Below are 20543 nucleotides of genomic sequence, written 5' to 3' on the forward strand. Positions count from 1 at the left end.
CTAACCATTTGCAAAATTATGAAAGCAGTTAAGTGTAGGAGGGAGAAAATTACATGGATTTCTTAGGCTGGAAAAATGTTGCTAATGCACGAGAAGGTGAGGCAGAGGGGCTTTGGGGTATGTGTTTTTCTTTTTCTTTTCTGTCTTTTCTTCAAAATGTGAATGCCTCCTGTGTATTTTACCCTGGGATAGAAGAGATTTTAAAAGTGTCCATTGCTAATTCTCACTTCCTACTACAAAGACTGAAAAAGTCAAACAGTAGGATAAATGCAGCTTGCCAATTTTGCCTTTGTAATGTGAGTCCTAAAAGCTGATTTTAACTTTTGATCTTGGAATTTTCTCTGCAGCCGAAATGGGTTCATTGCAATAAGTCTTTTTGCTTTACAGGTTGATGATTTTTTGCAAGCGTTAATTAACTATGACAAAGAGCACATTCCAGAGAACTGTCTGAAAGTAGTAAATGAGCAGTATTTGAAAGACCCGGAGTTCAATCCAAACCTGATTCGGACCAAATCTTTTGCAGCAGCTGGTCTCTGTGCCTGGGTCACCAACATCGTTAAGTTCTACGAGGTATCAGTCTTAATCTGATGGTTTACAGGTGTTACTCACAAGGACCATAAAGATATTAATTTCCATACTGGTAAAAAAAGAAAAAGTTATATAATTTGATATTTAATTATCTGAATAAGATAAAACCCTAAGAATGAGACCTGAAAGTGTCCGATTAAACAGAATTCTATAGAGGAGGATATTTGAAATGTTTGAAACTTATTTTTTTTAGGGTAGCGTTATCAATTACTTTAGATCAAATAGCAGCAAGTGATTTGATTAGGTAAACACTTGCTGGCCAGATAAATTATATTTATTTACATTAAAATATTAATTTTGTGTTGACTTGAACCAACCGCAGGTCTCAATTCATGTTCAAACTTAATCCCTACTCTCAGTGCAAAAATTTACACCATTGTAGACTTAATGCGATGAGGAAATAGCCCTCTCCCCTTTTTTTGCTTTAGTATTTTAATCACAAATACACTTTTGCCTGTGTTATGGTTGAATCTAAAGCTTGTGTTTTCAGGCATCGTAGAGATAGAATATCATTTAATGTAGTCTTTCATTTATCAGATACTTCTTGTCTGCCACCTGTCTTTCTAGCACTTGGCAGAATACTGTATGTAAAAAGGGAACAATGCATGCCCTTAACTCTGAAGAACTGTCTTATTTTTTCTTAGACAGTTATATATTATATTCAAAAATAGAATTACTGAGGAAATTCCACGTATAATCAAAAGCATTCCCAAAGTGATTTTTTTTTAATGTATTTATTTTGAGAGAGAGAGGTAGAGAGAAAGCAAGGGAGGGGCAGAGAGAGAGAGGGAGACAGAATTCCACACAGGGCCCTCCCTATCAGCACAGAGTCTGCTGCGGGACTTGAACTGAGATTATGACCTGAGCCGAAATCACGAGTCGAACGCTAAACTGACTGAGCCACCTAGGTGCTCCCCAAAGTGATTTTCATAAAACCAGGTGATCGCCTTTATAATCCATGAGAGTAAGACACTTCTGATGTGTCTCTTCAGTGGAAGCCTGTGTAGAACAAGGGTTTAGGTGGATTGCAGTTGACATATGGCTTCCCTCCATAAAAAATGTCGGACCCCTGGGGTACCTGGGTGGCTCATTCGGTTGAGCATCCGACTTCAGCTCAGGTCATGATCTTGCGGTTCATGCGTTCGAGTCCCACATCAGGCTTGCTGCTGTCAGCCCGTCAGTGCAGAGCCTCCTTCAGGTCCTCTGTCCCCCCTCTCTCTGCCTCTCCTCCCGCTTGCGCTTTGCCCAAAATAAATAAATATTTAAAAAATGTCTGACCCCTGTGCTTTCGTTGTATTGTAGGTGAAGGATGAGCACGGAGCTAGACTGTGGCTGTGTCCTGTGATGTTGGGCCATAAAAGAGAAAATAAAATTTCATTTCCTTCCTCTTTTCTCAACAGGGTTACAAAAGTGGTCCGCCCCAATTCTCAAACCACCCATTCAAATGATACACCCCGACAGTGGCCCGCAACTTAGAAAAGAAAGTGACAGCACTGTTAATATCGTGAGGCTATCTCTTATGTTCCTGCCTGAGTTCAGAGAATTTCTCCACTCTTATGTTCTGCTTTAAAATCAAGACTTAGTTCCAACTTGAACTGTAGTTCCCGCCCACTGCAGTTTCTGATGATGTGAAGATTATCTCCAATTTTTAGGACAAACATACTGTAGTATCTCGATGTCTGATGTGTACAGCACTTTGGGCAAGGATTCCTGACTCTCACGTCCAGAATAAATGACTAAATCACGGACAACCCAACAGAACTTGGAACGCTGTATAGATTTTTGCTCTGCCATTGGGTAGTGCCATTGCTAAGAAATAAAAAAACAAATTGCTAGGGGGGGAATAGAAACTTGGGTTACGAAGCCCTGGCAAATGTGAGATTGAGTAATTACGTGTCCTCTTTGCGTCTTATTACCCCATGAGTTAAAACCCGTGTGGATTTTCAGGTCTACTGTGACGTGGAGCCAAAACGGCAGGCTTTAGCCCAAGCCAACTTCGAACTGGCTGCAGCTACTGAAAAACTCGAGGCTGTCAGGAAAAAGCTTGAGGTGAGTGCAAAATGTAACACTAGGGAAGTTCCCGAGAGACGTTACCTCCCTGCTTAGACAGGGCCCCATCTGAGCCCAAGCAAGAAGAAAGGAATTTGAGCTTTCATCGATACGTTTATTTACATACCCGTTCAGTAGATAGTTCTTATCTGCTGTATGCTAGACACGGACCCGGAAAAGTAGAAACTTCCATGGTTTCTGGACTTAAAAAAAACTTTCCTGTTGGAAGAGGAGGAGGAGCGTAGCAGAGAGCGACTAAAGGCAAGGATTTCAGGGGCGCCTTGGTGGCTCATTCGGTTGTGCATCTGACTCTCGATTTTGGCTCAGGTCATGACCCTAGGGTTGTGGGACGGAGCCCCTCCTCAGACTCCATGCCGTGCCTGGAGCCTGCTTGGGATTGGTTCTCATTCATTCTCTCTCTCTCTCTCTCCCTCCCTCTCTCTCTCTCTCTCTCTCCCCCTCCCTCCCTCCCTCTCTCTCTCCCTCCCTCCCTCTCTCTCTCCCTACCTCCCTCTCTCTCTCTCTCTCTCCCTCCCTCCTTCCCTCCCTCCCCCTCTCCCCCCCCCAACCCCTTGCTCCCACTCACATTCCCTCTCTTTGCAAAAAAAAAAAAAAAAAAAAAAAAAAAAAGGCAAGGATTCTGGAGCCAGAATGCCTGGATTTACATCCTGGCTCGACATCTACTGTTTCACCCTGCACGAATTAGTTCACCTCTCCGAGTTCTGTTTTCTCATCTGTGCAGTAGGCTTTATAATAGCATGTGTTTCTTAGGTAGAATTATAAGGATTAAACAAGAGTAGTTCATATTAAGAATTTAGCATGGTACTGGCCACATAGTAAGTGCTTAGAGAATATTAGCCACAAACACAGTCATTGTTAATATTTTCACAAATAAACAACCAGTCATTCCCGGCCAGTGTTACAAGTACGTATATAACTACATATACACTGTGATAGCAGCACCACAGAATTATTCAGCCTGGAGAAATTAGAGAAAATTTCATAATGAAGGTGTACTTGACATGGACTTCAAAAGTTTCATAGGAATCACAGGAATAACTATGTCAGGAAAGGTATTCCTGGCAAATAAATAAATAAAATGAGGGAAGAAGCAGTTGGTACATTTGAGAGGAACTTCAACAGGCCAGAGCACTAAGATAAGCAATTTCGGGAAGGTTGGGAACAGCACAGAGTGATGAGGAATGAACTTGTAAGGGTGAGCAGGGGCATTTTTTGCCTTTCATGCTACAGAATTGAATTTTTAAAAAATGTTTATTTATTTACTTTGAGAGAGGGAGGGGGGAGGGGCAGAGGGAGGGAGAGAGAGAGAGAGAGAGAGAGAGAGAGAGAGAGAGAGAGAGAATCCCAAGCAGCCTCCCTCAGCACTGCCAGTGCAGAGCCCGATGCAGGACTCAATCCCACAAACCATGAGATCATGACCTGAGCCAAAATCAAGAGTTGGATGTTCAATTGTCTGAGCCACGCAGGCACCCCAAGAATTCAAATTTTGTCTGGCTAGCAATACTGGGAACTTTGACTGTTAAAGAAGATGCCTTCTTTCTGATTAGATATTTTGACAAGATGGTTAATAACCCCAAAAATGTTCTTAAAATATGGAAAATTTCAGCACTTCCCACAGTAATTAACACCCCTTTCTCTGTCAAGACTGCTTCCTCTACTAGACTTCCTGACCCTCACTCCCTACCTGCCCATCCTCTCCTTTCTGTCCAGTCCACACACATTCCTATGATAGCACCAAACATACCATTCAACAAGCACTGGGTGACCATTGGAAGAAAAACAAATCAACAACTCTTGATTGAGGTAAACTTCAGGTAGCATACTGATTTTATAAAAAAATTACATCCATCGGTCAAAACTCTCTCAACTTGACTAAATCCTTTAAAAAATTGTCACCTGCTATTAACAGTTTCATGTAAATTGTAAGCAATTTAGTGTTCATAGAAAAAGTGATGAGGATGTTTAAGGCAGCCACAGGTGATTCTAAACCTCAGACTTTGTGTGGTTGCAGAATCAGTAATCCTTTGTACACAGCCTGCAAGTGGCTCAATAGAATTGCTCGTGACGATTGTTTTCAGAGACTCACGTTATAAGGAGAGGCTCACATATCAGTAGGCCACAGAGCTAAGTTTGCAGACACAGAGGAAAGAAGATAGAGTAACAGTTGAAATGTCTTGATGAAGAATGTGTCCTCTCTATCCCCCTACCACAAACGCATTTCCGAAGAGTAGTCACTAATGCAACAGAATTTCTGCAGTTTCCACCAAGGTTCAATTCTCTGGGAAGACCCCATGGCTGGTCATGGCAAGGACAAAGTACCTCTGCGTAGTTTCTGTCTGTTGGCGCAGGTTAGACGAATGTTTGAGCCCAAGTGAAATTACACTTTTTGCTAGCTTTGCCTTCGTGTCCTGCAGCCTCTGATTTTTCCTCTCTCCTGGGCTTTCTCTCCTCCTGATTTGCATCTCCTGTCGCTTTCTCACCTAGCAAAGTAGGGATGTGTCTGATGTCAGCTTCTGTGCTGTGATGGCAGTTCATTCATACCAGTGTTGGTCTGTATGTATTTGTTCTTTTTACTCTGGCTCTCTAGTTTAAGATTAAAAGACACCCTTTAATTGAAGGTTGAGCAAAAAAGAAATGGCTGAGCTGGAGTGGAAGAAAGGCCATTGAGTCTCTCAAATATACAGGGCTTAAGGATGGCCGTGAAGCAAATCTGAAGTCCTTCTTTTTAGGACCCTGTTTCTCCAAGTGTGTTACTTACACCAGCAGCAAAAGTGTCACCTGGGAACTCATTAGAAATACAGACTCTCAGACCCCACCCTAGACCTACTAAATGAGAAACTCCAGTGGGGGAATCCTGGAGTGTGGGTTTATCAAACCCTCCAGAGGGTTGTCATGCACACCCAAGTTTGCAAAGCACTGGTTTAGGGTATTTGGTGGGCTGGTTCCCTCCTTTCTTTGTCCATTTACTTCTGGAAGCTGAGAGGCCAGGGCCTATCAAGAACAGTGAAGGAACCCAGATTTTGCCTTACGTGCAAGCTAACAAGTTAGTTTTATGGAGGCGGGCAGAAGACCTGATACGTGTGGGTCAGAGACCCGAGGACTGTGTGATGCACAGCACAGCCAGCAGCATGGACATAGTGCATTGGTCCTCTGGTCCCCCAGTTTCCATGGGACGGATGCACGGAGGATCAGCTGATGTTGTCCACACACTGGGTTTGTATAGAGATCGCAAGCCCAGAAACCCCCAGTATAAAGAGGACTACACCTAAACCTGCCCACCCTTTGCCCTAGAGAGAAGTCTATCTTTATTCTTATCCGGAGACAGTTTTGTCTTCTGCCCAGAGAGAAGAACAGTCTCTATTTTCCAAGCCTATTTGCAATGCAGATATGTTAGGAAAGATAGTTCAGAACAAAAGCTGTCAGTGCCTTTTCACAAGAGGCGTAGAAACAAAGACACAAGAGACTGTTGTCTCCCAACTTGATGTTGTATGGAAGACTGTGGTCTCCCAACCGTGTGAAGGGAACCGATATGCATCATTGTATACCTTAGTTCTGTGTATATTTAGGTCAACGCTGTGAATTGGGTAACGTTACTATTTCCATTTTTCAGGTGATGAAACAGGCATAGAAACGTTAAGTAAGCAGTCTGCCTTGATGCTGCTTAGCTGGTAGCGGAATCCAAATATGAACACAGCTGTCGGATGCCAGGGCTCACGCATGCTTCTGTATTTTATAAGACCACGAGTACTTGTAATGACCTAAAATAGACATTTAAATATTATGTATTTTAATCTGATCTCTAAATGGTAGTGTGTTCTCATATATTTGATACTGTTGCGCTGTTTAAATGTGACATAGACATCATTTCCTTTAGGAGGTGCTGCTTTCATGATATAAATTAAATAATGATAACTGGGTCGTTGACAAATATAAGCAATCTCTAAATGATGAATAGTGAATGTTCTACAGGTTTGTTTAGTAAAGTCTCTTGGAACTTCCCACTTATTTACAAAAGCAATGTCCTAAATCTTATTTGGGGTTTTAAGAACTTGGCAGATAGCAAGTTACTGTAGTAAGAACTCTCCCAAGTACTAATATGTCACTCACCATGTTTTTTGCCTATCAATAATAGAAATCTACTTAGAAAACCTTAAGCCAAAACAGAGAGTGGGATGACTTCTGGAACTCTGAGGAAAAACAATATGACTTGGTCTTAGGAGGAAAGAGATCCAGGAAACAAGCTGCCATGAATGTCTTTTGGTGTTTGTCTAGAGTTGTGTGATTTCTCGTTTTGCTGCCCTTTCATTCTTTATTTCTCCAGAGCAGGTTCCCCTGTTTTCCTATGCCTCTGGTGAAAGATGGTCCCTCTCCAAAGGAAGCCCTCCAAAGTGTACAGATCTTTCCAGGTCTTTTGATGCTGAAGACAATGACATACCTCTAAGTTTAATTCCCATTCCCAAAAGATAAAATCTGATTGTCCCAAGTTGGGTCAGGTTGCTGAGGTCTGGAGAGGCTTAATCATTAACACTACTCTTCATTGCCTGAGTTATGGACCAATGAGAAATAAGAAAAGAGTCAAGAGGTGGAGAACCAAAAGATGACCATTATCATTCCAAAGGTGGTACTGGAGGATGAGGCTTAGCTAGGCACACGGGAGAGGGGACAGAGCACCCAGGGTGCGTTTGAGTCTGGAGGGCTTGTCCACTCTCTGCAGTCACTATGTGCCCTCTGCTTAGTGAGGAAGGAAGGTGAAAAGACCACATGGTGAACTTGTCATCTACAATGGCACTGAGGTGTTTATTATCACTACTCCTTTTTCTTTCCTAATATTATGTATGCTACAGGGGCAGAGATCAAGGAGGTAGAGAGATTGGTTTCATTGACCTAAAGGTCATAGATTTTTAAGATAACTATACTATTTCCATTTCACCTAAAAAGGTCTCAAAAGCTAATTGTAACTCTTACCTAGGATTTGGATCGAAATCTGAGCAGACTCACTGCTTCCTTTGAAAAAGCAATAGCCAAGAAAGTTCAGTGTCAAGAAGAGGTGAACCAAACCAACAAAACCATTGAACTAGCTAACAGGCTTGTCAAGGAACTTGAGGCAAGTTGACCTTTTCTTCCAAAATTCTAATTAAAATATTCAGATCACATGTTTTTTTGGGGGGGGAGGGGGAGTATCTTTATTTGCTGTTAAAATAACTAAATAGATAATAACTAAATAGACATGGAATCAACAATGAAGCAAAATAATCATCATAAATACTGTAGTTCCAATGGACTGAAAGGAAGAAGTGATGGATTCTTTGTATTTTTTAGTATATAGCCCTGAACTTCGTGATTTTCCTAAGATCTGTCGTAAACCAAGAACAGGTGTTAGATAACTGTGGGATTGAACTGTTGTCTGAACCTATTCATATACACTTGCCCTTGAGTTCTTTCATCAGAACATTTTAAAAAATAAGGCTTCAGGGTGGGTTGGTTGGTTTTTCTGTGACATCTTTTTACAAGGGACTGACTTCCTAATATTATGATAGTTACTCTGTTAAATAAATAATTTTAAAACAATTCTTTTAAATGTATCCTGTTTGAACACAGTGGTAGAACAACTTAAGTCCTTGTCCTCAGGAAATTACAGATTTTATTTGCTCTCCCATGTGTAATATATTCATACAATAGAATATTATTTGTCCATAGAAAGGATTGAGGTATGATACATATTACAACATGGATGAACCTTGAAAATACCAAATAAATGAAAATCAAGTGAAAGAAGACAGAACAAAATGCCACATAACATGTGATTCCGTGTATGTGAAATGTCCAGAATGGGCAAAGCTACAAAATGTACACATTAGCAGTTGCCAGGGGCTGGGCAAGTGGGCAGGGTATGGAGTGACTGCTAAGAAGTACAGTTTGTCCATTATGTGAGAGAAACATTCTCCAATTAGTGGGGATGATCATACCAGTCTGTGAATATACTAAAAACCACTCAAATATGTACTTTACAGGGTAAATTCCACGATACGCGAATTAAGTCTCAGTAAAGCTGTTATTTTTATTTAAGTGCTTCCTGAAAGCATATACTGAACTATTAGAAAAGCAGTTAACTGAAGGTGATAGAAAAGTTGATTTACAGTGGCTTGAACAAATGGGAATTTATTTTCTGTATATTGCAAAAGCTTTCCAGGGGTAGACCACCATCAGGGAATTTGATTCAGGGAATTAGTGATCAGACTTCAAATCTCTGTGTCCCTTCTGCTTCTCCATATTTAGCATGTGGTCCTTCACGCTGAGGCACTCTGCAGCACGCTCACAGATGGCTGCTATACCTCCAGGTTCAGGGGAGAGAGAAAACAATCTGGAGCAGCTGGATTTTTCTCCTGGAAACCCATCTGGCAGACAGCCACTTAAGCTTCTTTAGCCAGAACTAGATTGACCACATCTAGCTGCAAAGAAGGCCAGGAAAATGGGAAATGGGGTTATCATGATTGGCTAAGCCAATCTCGTGGGGCTGGGCCCATCATCGCTCTTGAAAATCAGAATTCTCTTAGCAACAAAGAAGGTAGACGTGTGTTAGGATGGGTTGGGTTAGGCGATAGCCTAACTTTTAGAGTAGACTTGAAAAAATCTAATTTAAATTTACTACAAAGTTAAACCCATCATCCCTCTAAAAGTTCATTGTATCTAAACTCACAGTCCATTCTGTAAAATCCACTCTGTCCATTCCATCTAAGTAATTGCAAGTAAAAGCTTTGGACTTGCTCTTGAGTTTTTGTTCTCTTTGTCATGACCCATACCCAATCCATCAGCATGTTGTTTTGGCTCTACCTGTGAAGTACATTTCCAATCACAGCCTTCTTCCTGTGCTGGTCCAGGCCACCCCCTCTCTTCCCTGGAATACTGCCCCAGTCTTCACCATTGCCCCCGAAAGTCCACTCCCCTCATTGCAGCTGAATAATTTAAAAATTAAGTTCATTTGTGTCTTCCCTCTCGTAGAATTCTCCAGTAACTAATTGTCTAACTCAAAATATAGTCCAAAGTCTTTCCCTGACCTACAAGGCTCCATGTGATCTGGCTCCCAGATGTTTCTCTGTCCTTAAACCTGTTACTTTCCCTCTCACTCCACCTTTGCCGGCCCCCTTGCTCCTCTCATACTGTCAGTCACTCTTAGATCTGTGGCCTCTGCCTTTTTCCTCCACGTGGCTTACACATGTCCAACTAATGACATCGCTGGCTCCTTCACTTTCTTCAGGTTGCTGCTAAAACGTTCTCTTTATCACGCAGTTTTGCTCGGCCCGTATACACAGCCACCCCCGCTTACAGCTCTCTTTCCACTTAGTCATCTTTATTTTTTCATAGCATTTATCACCACATGACACCCTTAAAAACATACATTTGTGAATGCATATACTTTTGGCAGGGGGTGGGGGCAGGTCTTTTTTCCCTAACTAGAATAGAAGCTCCCCAAGAACAGGAACTACATCGGTTTTCTGCACTGCTTGATCCCAAACAGAATAATTCTTGGCACATCATAGGCACCAATAGATATTTGTTGAATGAGTGAATGGCTGAGGATTTTTTTTAATGTTTATTTATTTTTGAGAGAGAGACAGAGTGTGAGCGAGGGAGGGGAAGAGAGCGAGAAACAGACTCTGAAACAGGCTCTAGGCTCTGAGCTGTCAGCACAGAGCCCAACGTGGGGCTTGAACCCACATACTGCGAGATCATGACCTCAGCTGAAGTTGGACATTCAACCAACTGAGCCACCCAGGAGCTCCTGGATGGTTGCGTTTGAGGAGCCTTTTGTGTTAAAAAAAAAAAAAAAAAAAAAAAAAAAAAATATATATATATATATATATATATATATATATATATATGTATATGTATATATGTATATGTGTATATATATATGTATATATGTATATGTGTATATATCTATGTATATATCTATGTATATGTATATATATATATATATATAGAGAGAGAGAGAGAGAGAGAGCCCTTTGAAGGGCTATATATATATATATATATATATATATATATATAGCCCTTTGAAGATTTGTTCTTAGATCAGTTGAGAAATTCCACTGCTACTAGTGAGGTTTATACCTGTTTCTATTGAAAGTGGTATGATTTAAGTAGTTTGAAACATTTACTATTTGTGAGGCACCTAAGAAAATGAAAAAGTGCCAGTTAATTAGACTGTTTTCTTATAGTAGGTATACTGTAGGAAAAGACAGGCTGTACCTTTGGCTTTCTAACACATAGCCAAGTTCCAAAGGCTTTATTTGTTCAGGATGATTTAGACAAGGAGAGGAGAGAAAGTGAAATAATGTTAACTATTCAAAAAACAAATTACATATGTATTTGTATACACACACACTTTTTTTTAAGGATTAATTGAAGATGTCAGACCTTTTCCTTTGAGGACAAATTCTTTCTGACTAGAACAGGAGACAGTTAACTTCTGAAAAGCATCAAGACTGATGATTTTGTCTATATAGCATTGACCTGGAAGCTATAGTCTCAACCATTCAGACTAATAAATCAGGCAATTTATATTTAATCATTAACTAACTCCTGAGCTGAACAGCTGTTCAAAATTAGAAATGGGTCACCCCAGCCAGGATGACATTACAGGCAATCTATAATGCATTAGAATAAAATTATAGTGATTTTTAACTGTCTAGAAATTTATTACAGGACATGTTCCAACTCTTAAACCCTTGTTAGCCAATGTCAGTAATGATTTATGTTGTGTGGGTGGTATGGTGAAATTATTGACGATTTCAGTAGCCAATAAGCTATGTTTAGTAAATCTTCAAATTTCAAAGCTGTTTTGGAGAATGAGGTGGGTGCACTTTATTGTTTATCATTTACTATCCAAAGACAACAAAGATGGAGGAAAGGCAAATGAGAAATTTCTCTTCGAAATTAATGGATGTATGGTCTGTAGCTAAGGAAGGAAAGTAATGAATTCAATAAAGAGGCCTAAAGAATTGAAGTCCCTTAGTGTTTATATGGCTAACTTGGGATGATCTTTATCAAGCAAAACAAGAAGACAATTTATAATAGCTTTGATAACCATTCTCATTAATTTCATGACCTCTGGGTTATGGGTAGTATGATGGCTTGCAGGGGACTGGCATTCCAGTCTATTCTGACATATATCATTTTTGCTGTGTCTCTGTTCTTCACAGGCAAAGCTAAATTCCAGAGTTCTTCTTTGCTTCTATTATCACATTGCTGATCTTTTTTCAGTTCCTATTAATTTGCATGTGCTTAGAATGTGACACCAATTTTAGCCTGCATTGAAACAAAGTGAATTAGTGAACTATCCTTCAGTTCAGTCAATCCAAAGATACTTAGTGCAGTTTTATGCAAATCCAATATTAAGGCCTCCCCATACTTAACCTGGAAATCAGATTTAAATGGTCATCCAACTATATAGAAGGACTTGAACAGAATCCTTTGAGCGTATTATCTTCAAAGCTAGTGAGATCCTCCTGATGTCCATTTTTTACATAGGTTATAGGTTTTTCCATCGATAGAGTGATTATATTAGAGAAATAACCTGCATAATACCAGCACTATTCTTTAATTAATAGCATCCAGGATAGGTGGCTCTTTCAGCTTTACCTTTAAATTAATTAATATAATTGGTGTTTGTTATTTTACTTTGTCTGCAAGCAGCTGATAGCCAGTATGCTTAAAATAATATTTGTCTGGGGCCACTTGGGTGGCTCCGTCAGTCAATCATGCGACTTCAGCTCAGGTCATGGTCTCATGATTCCTGGGTTCGAGCCCCATGTCAAGCTCTGTGCTGACAGCTCAGAGCCTGGAGCCTTTTTCAGATTCTGTCTCCCCCACCCCGCCCCCTCTCTCTCAAAGATAAAGATTAAAAAATTTAAAATAATCTTTGTCTAGGGCGGTGTGTAGAACCCTTGTTGCAGAGTGGGAGGAATACAGAGCACTGAAGCCACCATTAAAAATCCCACTGTCACTCAGTCTTGGCCAAATTTCTTGATGCTCCATTCTCAGAGACAGGAAAGTGACTGTCAGCTTTGGGAGAAAGAGGTCAATCATGATTAAAGCATTAGATCATCCACCAGGAAGGACATAGGAAAGTTCTAATGCCATAACGCAGTAAACTGTGCTGAAGAGAGCATGAGAGCCCCTTCATAATTATGGGTTTCAAACGTAAGAAGGATGAAGATTGCCATGCTTTCCAGTTCAGTTCTGTGCCTTCTAAAAAGCGTGTACAGAAGGATGTAGACTAAACTGAGTGGTGATGTGACTACATTAAGCGTTTGTTAAGTTGGTGTTCGCCCTGCGGTTACATCTGAGTAATTCGACCTTTCAGTCAGAGAAGATCCGCTGGGGTCAGTCTATTAAATCGTTTGAAGCTCAAGAGAAGACACTCTGTGGAGACGTTCTCCTTACAGCAGCATTTGTGTCTTACGTTGGATCCTTTACAAAACAGTATCGCCAGGAGTTGGTAGACTGCAAGTGGGTTCCCTTTCTCCAGCACAAGGTAAGTCACTTCCCTACCTTGTCAGCATTTGGAAGCATCATCTTGAAATTTCAGTAGAAAAAAACAAGAGTGTGGGGCAAAAAGCAAGAGTCTGGTTGGTTCAGTTGGTTTGGCATCCACCTCTTGATTTCGGCTCAGGTCATAATTTTGCCTGCAGCACGAATCCTGCTTGGAATCGTCTCTCTCCTCTCTCCTCTCTCTCTTTGCCCTCCCGTGTTTATGCTATCTCACTCTCGATCTCATTCCCAAATAAACAAAGTTAACAAAAACAAAAATAGTTTGTATCCCAGGCTCATTTCTACCTCTGTCATGACTGACTGACTGGAAATTCTAGTATGATGAGGATATGTCTTGTGTGTTACAGTGTTTCTTGCTTTAATGATGGTTTCAACAGAAGGAGGAAAAGTAATAAATTACTTTAATTTTTTTTTATTCTAGAGAGAGAATAAGTATGAGCAGGGAAGGGTCAGAGGAAGAGAGAGAATCTTAAGCAGGCTGCACACTCAGAGTGTAGACCAACATAGGACTTGATCCCACGAACTTGTGATCATGACCTGAACCAAAATTAAGAGTCAGACGCTCAACCCACTCAGCCACCCAAGTGCCCCAATAAATGATTTTTTATACACTATAGTGATATAGCTGGAAACCTGCTTTTAACAAAACTGATAACTGAAGTCAAATTTGGGTTATCGTTACAGTTTAACATGAAACTTTGTTTTCTTCCTGACATTACGGATTATGAAAGACTTTTTTTCACAACCACTTACAGATTAAAGGTCAGCATTTTGTATATAAGTATTAAAAATAGCTCAGCCTAAATCTAAAAATTCAAACCCATCAACAAAGTGAAATCACAGACTTGGAAGATTTAAAAATCATCTATTTTATGATCATCCTTACACCAATGAGAAAACTGAGTCACACAAGTCTAAGTGGCTTGACTTAGGTCATGTCGAATGGGAAGTCAGACATCCTGACTCCCAGGCCCCTGTTTCCTATGCAATAGTGTGTCATCTCAGTTGGTGGAAGCCCTTAAGATATCCTACACCTCTCTGTGTATTGATGTTCTACATTAGTAATTATGCCTCAATTTTCACAATAGTTGTTTTCATGACACAAATACATGTCAGTGGAGCTTCTGCAGATTAAATGAAATTTATTAAAAGCATTCCATAATTAATTTTAAAGAATAATCCTTTTATAACTCAATTATTTAATGTATCTGTGGTAGCAAACATTTTTAATGTTGAAGATTTTTTTTTAATTTTAGTAAGCATACAGTGCAATATTGGTTTCAGGAGTAGAATTCAGTGATTCATTCCTTATGTACAACACCCAGTGCTCATCACAGTGCCCTCTTTACTACATGTCACCCATTTAGTCCATTCCCTACCCACTTCCCTCCATCAGTCCTCACTTTGTTCTCTAACATTAAATGTGGTTTTGTTTCCCTCTCTCCTCTTTTTACCACCGCTTTCCCATATGTTCATTTGTTTCATCTCTTAAATTCCACATGAGTAAAATCATATGGTATGTGTCTGTCTCCAATTGACTTTTCGCTTAGCACAATACATTCTAGCTCTATCCACGTGGTTGCATTCCTTTTGACGGCTGAGTAAGATTTTCATTGCATATATGTACCACGTCTTTATCTGTTCATCAGTCAGTGGATATAGGGACTCTTTCCGTAGTTTGACTTTTATTGATAATGCTGCTGTAAACGTCAGGGTGCGTGTACTGCTTTGAATCTGTATTTTTGTGTCATGTGGGATAAATGTTTGTCCTTATGGAAAGGGGGTTCCAGTTAATGAGCTAGTTATCTTTTACTCCTTTAGATTTGATAACAGCAGAGTGGGAAGACCATGACACCTGTATGAACCTATGCCAGAGTCCCAAGAGGAGCTAAAATTGCTCAATGTTAATTTTTTAAATTAACTTTCTTCTGAAAGTGTTTGTCCTGCCCTCTCAAGAAGCATCTGTTGTTATTTCTTCTTATCATATAGGGTGTTTCTAGAATTCTGCTTGTCTTTAGGTAACAGTCTCCTAAGTGTCTCTGACTTGTCAGTTTGTCTCAGGTATCCTGGGGATTTAAATGGTTTGTAAGTTTACCAGTCAACAAGTGACTGTGGTTTTTGTGATTTATTTATTTATTTATTAAAAAATAAATTTAAAAATAAAGAATTTGTTAAAAAAATTTTTTAAGTAGACTCCATGCCCAACGTGGGGCTTGAACTCACAACCCTGAAATTGAGAATTGCATCTCTTTTTTTTTTTTTTTTTTTTTTTTTTTTTTTATTTATTTTTGGGACAGAGAGAGACAGAGCATGAATGGGGGAGGGGCAGAGAGAGAGGGAGACACAGAATCGGAAACAGGCTCCAGGCTCCGAGCCATCAGCCCAGAGCCTGACGCGGGGCTCGAACTCACGGACCGTGAGATCGTGACCTGGCTGAAGTCGGACGCTTAACCGACTGCGCCACCCAGGCGCCCCGAATTGCATCTCTTTTAACTGCACCAGCTGGACCCTTCTGTTTTTGTGATGTTTTAAGACCTATAAACCAAACATGTCATTTATTAATGACCTTTAAGGTAACCTTGGAAAGAACCTTTTATAAAGCAAGTCAACCTTCCTTAATACATTCCTAGAAATGAAGACTTTATATTCTAAATGGATCAATTCTCCCCAATTTTATAAATCAATTTAACTTAGTTCAAATCAAAACTCCAGGAATTATATTCTTACTTGACCCAGTGATCCTGAAGTTTGTTGGAACGGTATGTTTTTGAGAACGCCAAGATAATATTGGACTAGAACAGTAAGAAAGCACTTGTCCTTCGAGATTGTAAAGTATGTTCTAAAACTGTGATAATTACAACAAGGTGGTTCCACAGGGGAAATAGAGTTCAGAGCATAGAGTTCAGAAACAATCAAGAATGTTGAGAGATATTTGACACATTTAGTGTGTAATAGTGTATAAACTCCCACAGACATATCTCTCACCTGCAAATGTTGTACTCATACCCTGTCTTTCCTCCTGATGCTGTAAGATGAACAGCTGACATTTTATCTAAAGGTGATCATATAGGTTTATACTAGTTTCCATCACTTTTCCTTCCTCAAGGATAATTCTAGAGCATTTCTCTCCTCTCACGAATTTTTCCCTGTCTACTATTTCATTACTAGATCATGTCCACAGCATTCACATATGTAGTTATTTCTCCCATGTGAAAAATGCATCAGGGGCACCTGGGTGGCTCAGTCAGTTAAGCGTCTGACTTTGGCTCACAATTCATGAGTTCAAGCCCATTGTCAGGGTCCGTGCTGACTGTTAGAGCTTGGAACCTGCTTTGAATTCTGTGTCTCCCTCTCTCTCTGCCCCTTCCCCACTCATGCTGTGTCTCTCTCTCTCTCAAAAAAAATAAACATTAAAAAATTTTTAAAAAATACACCAATAAATTTCTCCTGAACCCTCCCTGCCTCTCCAGCTACTCCTCCATTTCTCTCTTCTCATTTGCAGTAATCACTTTAGACTCTAATCTAGAAACACTGTCTGCAGATCTTCCCTCCATTTTCTGAGTTACTCTGGACAGGCTTTGTCCCCACCACTCTACCAAAACTCCTATTGTGCAGTTTTGCTTCCACGTGGCTAAGTCTAGTGGTTTGTTTTCCAGTCTCCTCCTACTTGACTCTTGGCTACGTTTGATGTGATTGATTACTCCATCCTTCCATCAGTACCTTCTTTACTAGAGTCCAGAACCTCCCCTCCTCCCCATCTTCCTCCTATGTCACTGGTGACTCTTTCTCAGACTTCATTAATTTATTCCTGTTCTCCCCAATCTTAATGTTGAAATGCCCAGCTTTTAATCTTTGAGCTACTTCTCACCAGGTGTGTGGCTTTAAATGTCACTTGTACACCAGTAATTTGCAAAAGTATATCTGTGGCCCAGACCCTGGCATCTTAACTTCTGTGTCAGAAAAATGTCTCACATATAGTGCATCCAAACCAAAATCCTGACCTTCTTCCCACCCAAAACCTCTTTTACCCAGGCACTCCCAACTTGTTTAATGACAGCTTCACCTTCTGTTGGGCCAAAATCCTTGGAGTCACCTTGACATGACTCTTCCCTCTGGCACTCATATCCAGCCCATCCAGGAAATTATACAGGCTATGCCTTCAAAATACATTCAGAATCTGACCAGTTTTCACCACCTTCACTGCTCCCATCCCGGGCCAAGGCATCATCCCTCTCTTGGATTACTGCAAAAACCTCCTAACTGGTTTCCCTGTTGCTATATTGGTTGTTTCTCTCCAAAATCTCATCTCAATAGCCAGTGTGATTCTTTAAAAGTGCAAGTCAGATTAAGTGAATTTTCTTTCAGAATTCTTTCTTGACTCCTCACTGCACTCTGAGCAAAAGCCAGAAGTCCTATAATGTCTTGTAAACCCCTCTTTGATTTTGCCCCTTTCTCTATCTTACTCCTTATTATTCTTTTCCTCACTGCTCTGCCTTAGTCACACTGCCCAGATACCAGATATGCTCTGACCTCAGGCCCTTTGCCCTTGGTGTTTTTTCTATCTATGTAGAGATATAAATAGTTTTATATATATATATATATATATATATATATATACACACACACACATATATATGTATATATATACATATATACATATATATGTGTGTGTGTGTATATATATATACACATATATATATATACATATATTTATAGTGCTGTAATATAAATAGCTCATTCCCATCCATCAGGTCTTTGTTCAGATGCCATTTTCAAATCTCAGAAAGAATTATAACGTCCGTCCCTCAGTATGTCTCATCCCACTCTATTTTTCCCCATAATACTTATCACTTGCTAATATGTTGTTTCACTTATTCATTTACTGTGGTTAACAGCTTTTCCCTCCTTCAGCTGCAGTGTAAGATCCATGGAAGCAAGGGTTCTGTATATTTTGTTAACCTGGCATGGTACCTGGAACGTTGCAGATGTTGAGTATATCTTTTCATTAAGATGTAAGTTACCCACCATACAATTCACCCCTTTAAAATATTCATTTCAGTGGTGTTTAGCATATCCACAGAGTTGTACAACCATCATCACAGTCAATTCTAGAACATGGTCATCAGCCCCAGAAAAAAAAAAACCCATATCCATTAGCTCCAATCACCCCATTCTCTCCAGGCTTGGGGAATCACCAGTCTGTTTTATGTCTTTTTAGATTTGCCAATATCTAAATCATCTATAGGCAAGTAAGAGGGATGACAACTCTTTCCCACACACATTTTGAGTGTTGAGGGTATTAAGACAACAGTCTACGGAGAAAGCCCTCAAGGGAAGTGCGTCCCCAGGGGAGTCATTCCTGTAACCCAGCCTCATGTTGAGATCACATGGAAGTGAACGTTTAAAACAAATCAATGTCGATTGAAGTGGAATCACTAGTGATGGCGGGCTGCCTGTTGGCAGCTGTGGAAAGCTCTCATGGATTCCAGTATGCAGCCTAGGGTTGAGAACCACTGCTTAAGTGAGAACTGATGTTTTGGTGAAGATGAGCAGGTCGTGGGAGCAAGGTTATTTGATCTGAATAGGACCATGATTCTAAAGGGCGTGTGGGAAGAGTTGCAGAATGTGCATCTTGGGGGTGTGAGTCTGGACGCTGGGTCGGGAAGGAACAGCAGCAGAGTGGTGACTGAAAGGATAGGGACAGTGGGCGTACATGGCCTTGAGGGTCCAAATTAAACTGTTACTTAACATGATTTTTATCCAGAGAATAGCTCAGAAGGTAGTGACTGAACAAGACAGGGTAATGGGCATACATGGCCCGTGGGTCCAAGTAAAATCGTTACCCAAAATTGTTCCCATCTAGAGTTATTGTCCTCTGGGCACTCAGGCGGAAACACGGACAAGTTCATGGAGACATTTACACTCTCCTCATCGATGTGACCGAGAAGTTAAAGACAGAACAAATACATGGGGTTATTAGTGGTGGTAGCCTTTCTAAGCCTCAGTGCCTTAAGCGAAAACAAGCAAACAACCAGAGATAGCTTCTTTGCAGAACTCTTATAAGTTACCTGAGACATGGAAAAGAGTGAATGTATGTGAATAAATTTTGTAAGGCCTTATAAATGTTAGGTTTTTTTGTCACCTAGAAATGTGAGTGGTGGTTTTTTTTTTTTTTCAGTTCAGCAACCCTGTGTGTTTTTGTTTTTCTTGAATTCCAGTATAATTGACATACAGTTAATACTAGTTTTGGGAATACGAAAGAGTGATTCAGCACTTTCATACATCACCTGGTGCTCAGCATGATAAGTGTACTCTTGAATCTCCCTAATTCCCCCATCTTCCACCCACCTCGTCTCTGGTAACTGTCCGTCTGTTCTTTGTATTTAACCATGTGGTTTTTTGCTTTGTCTCTTTTCTTGTTCTTTTGTTTTATTTCTTAAATTCTACATATGAGCAAAATCATATAATATTTGTCTTTCCCTGACTGACTTACTTAGCCTTATACTCTCTGGCTCCATCCATGTTGTTGCACATGGCAAGATTTCATTCTTTTTAATGGCTGTGTAATATTCTATTATACGTATACCACTTCTTTATCCATCTATGGATGGACACTTGAGCTACTTCCATAATTTGGCTATTATAAGTAATGCTGCAGTGAACATAGGGGTGCCTAGGTCCTTGTGGATTAGTGTTTTCATATTCTGTGGGTAAATACACAGTAATGCAATTACTGGGTCATTTGGTAATTCCATTTTTAATTTTTGGGGGGACTCTCCATACTGCTTTCCACAGTGGCTGCACCAGTTTGCATTCCCATCAGCAGTGCAAAAGTCTTCCTTGGGGAAGTGAAAGTGTCATCTCATCAGAAGGTTCCCTTTCTTCCTTTGGAATATGCCACTTGGTTAGTTTTCAGAGGATTTTGATATACATGTGGTGTTAGGATTAGTTTGGGTTGATTCATGGCATGTACATCCATCCTTCTCCTTCTCTCGAGTAGAAGCTTCTTCTCTGTAGAGGGGAGCCTCTTTGTTTTTGTTTTTCCCCACCTCATATCATAGTGGCATCCGGGCTGACCCTTAGGTTGATGCTACTGAATGAAGCAATTAGATGGAGCCTTCTGGATTTGCAAAGCTGACTTGAGACATAAAGGGCTCCCTTTTTTGTGTTTGGTTTCCAGACTCATTTTCCTTTCAGCAGATTTCTTCAAGGACTTATGAAGAAAAGAGTGAATTAAAAAGACACATGTGAAATGAGGTTTATATTCCCCAGCCTAAACCTAGGGTAAAGTTTATTATGAAAATGATTACTATAGTGTAAATGACAAAAAA

The 20543-nt window shown here is 40.1% G+C and overlaps 1 protein-coding gene across 2 annotated transcripts in view; it reads left to right on the forward strand.

The window, feature by feature from the left end:
- The window catches only part of DNAH11 (dynein axonemal heavy chain 11), a 358932-nt gene that overhangs the window by 250246 nt on the left and 88143 nt on the right, over nt 1–20543 (forward strand). For both annotated transcript variants that reach the window (XM_042919849.1, XM_042919858.1), the window contains 4 exons: nt 388–570; nt 2536–2637; nt 7628–7762; nt 13025–13195. In XM_042919849.1, coding sequence (XP_042775783.1) covers nt 388–570; nt 2536–2637; nt 7628–7762; nt 13025–13195 — 591 coding nt within the window. The remainder of the gene's footprint in view (nt 1–387; nt 571–2535; nt 2638–7627; nt 7763–13024; nt 13196–20543) is intronic.

This window comes from Panthera leo, chromosome A2 (genome assembly GCF_018350215.1).
Source record: "Panthera leo isolate Ple1 chromosome A2, P.leo_Ple1_pat1.1, whole genome shotgun sequence".
Classification (NCBI taxonomy): domain Eukaryota; kingdom Metazoa; phylum Chordata; class Mammalia; order Carnivora; family Felidae; genus Panthera; species Panthera leo.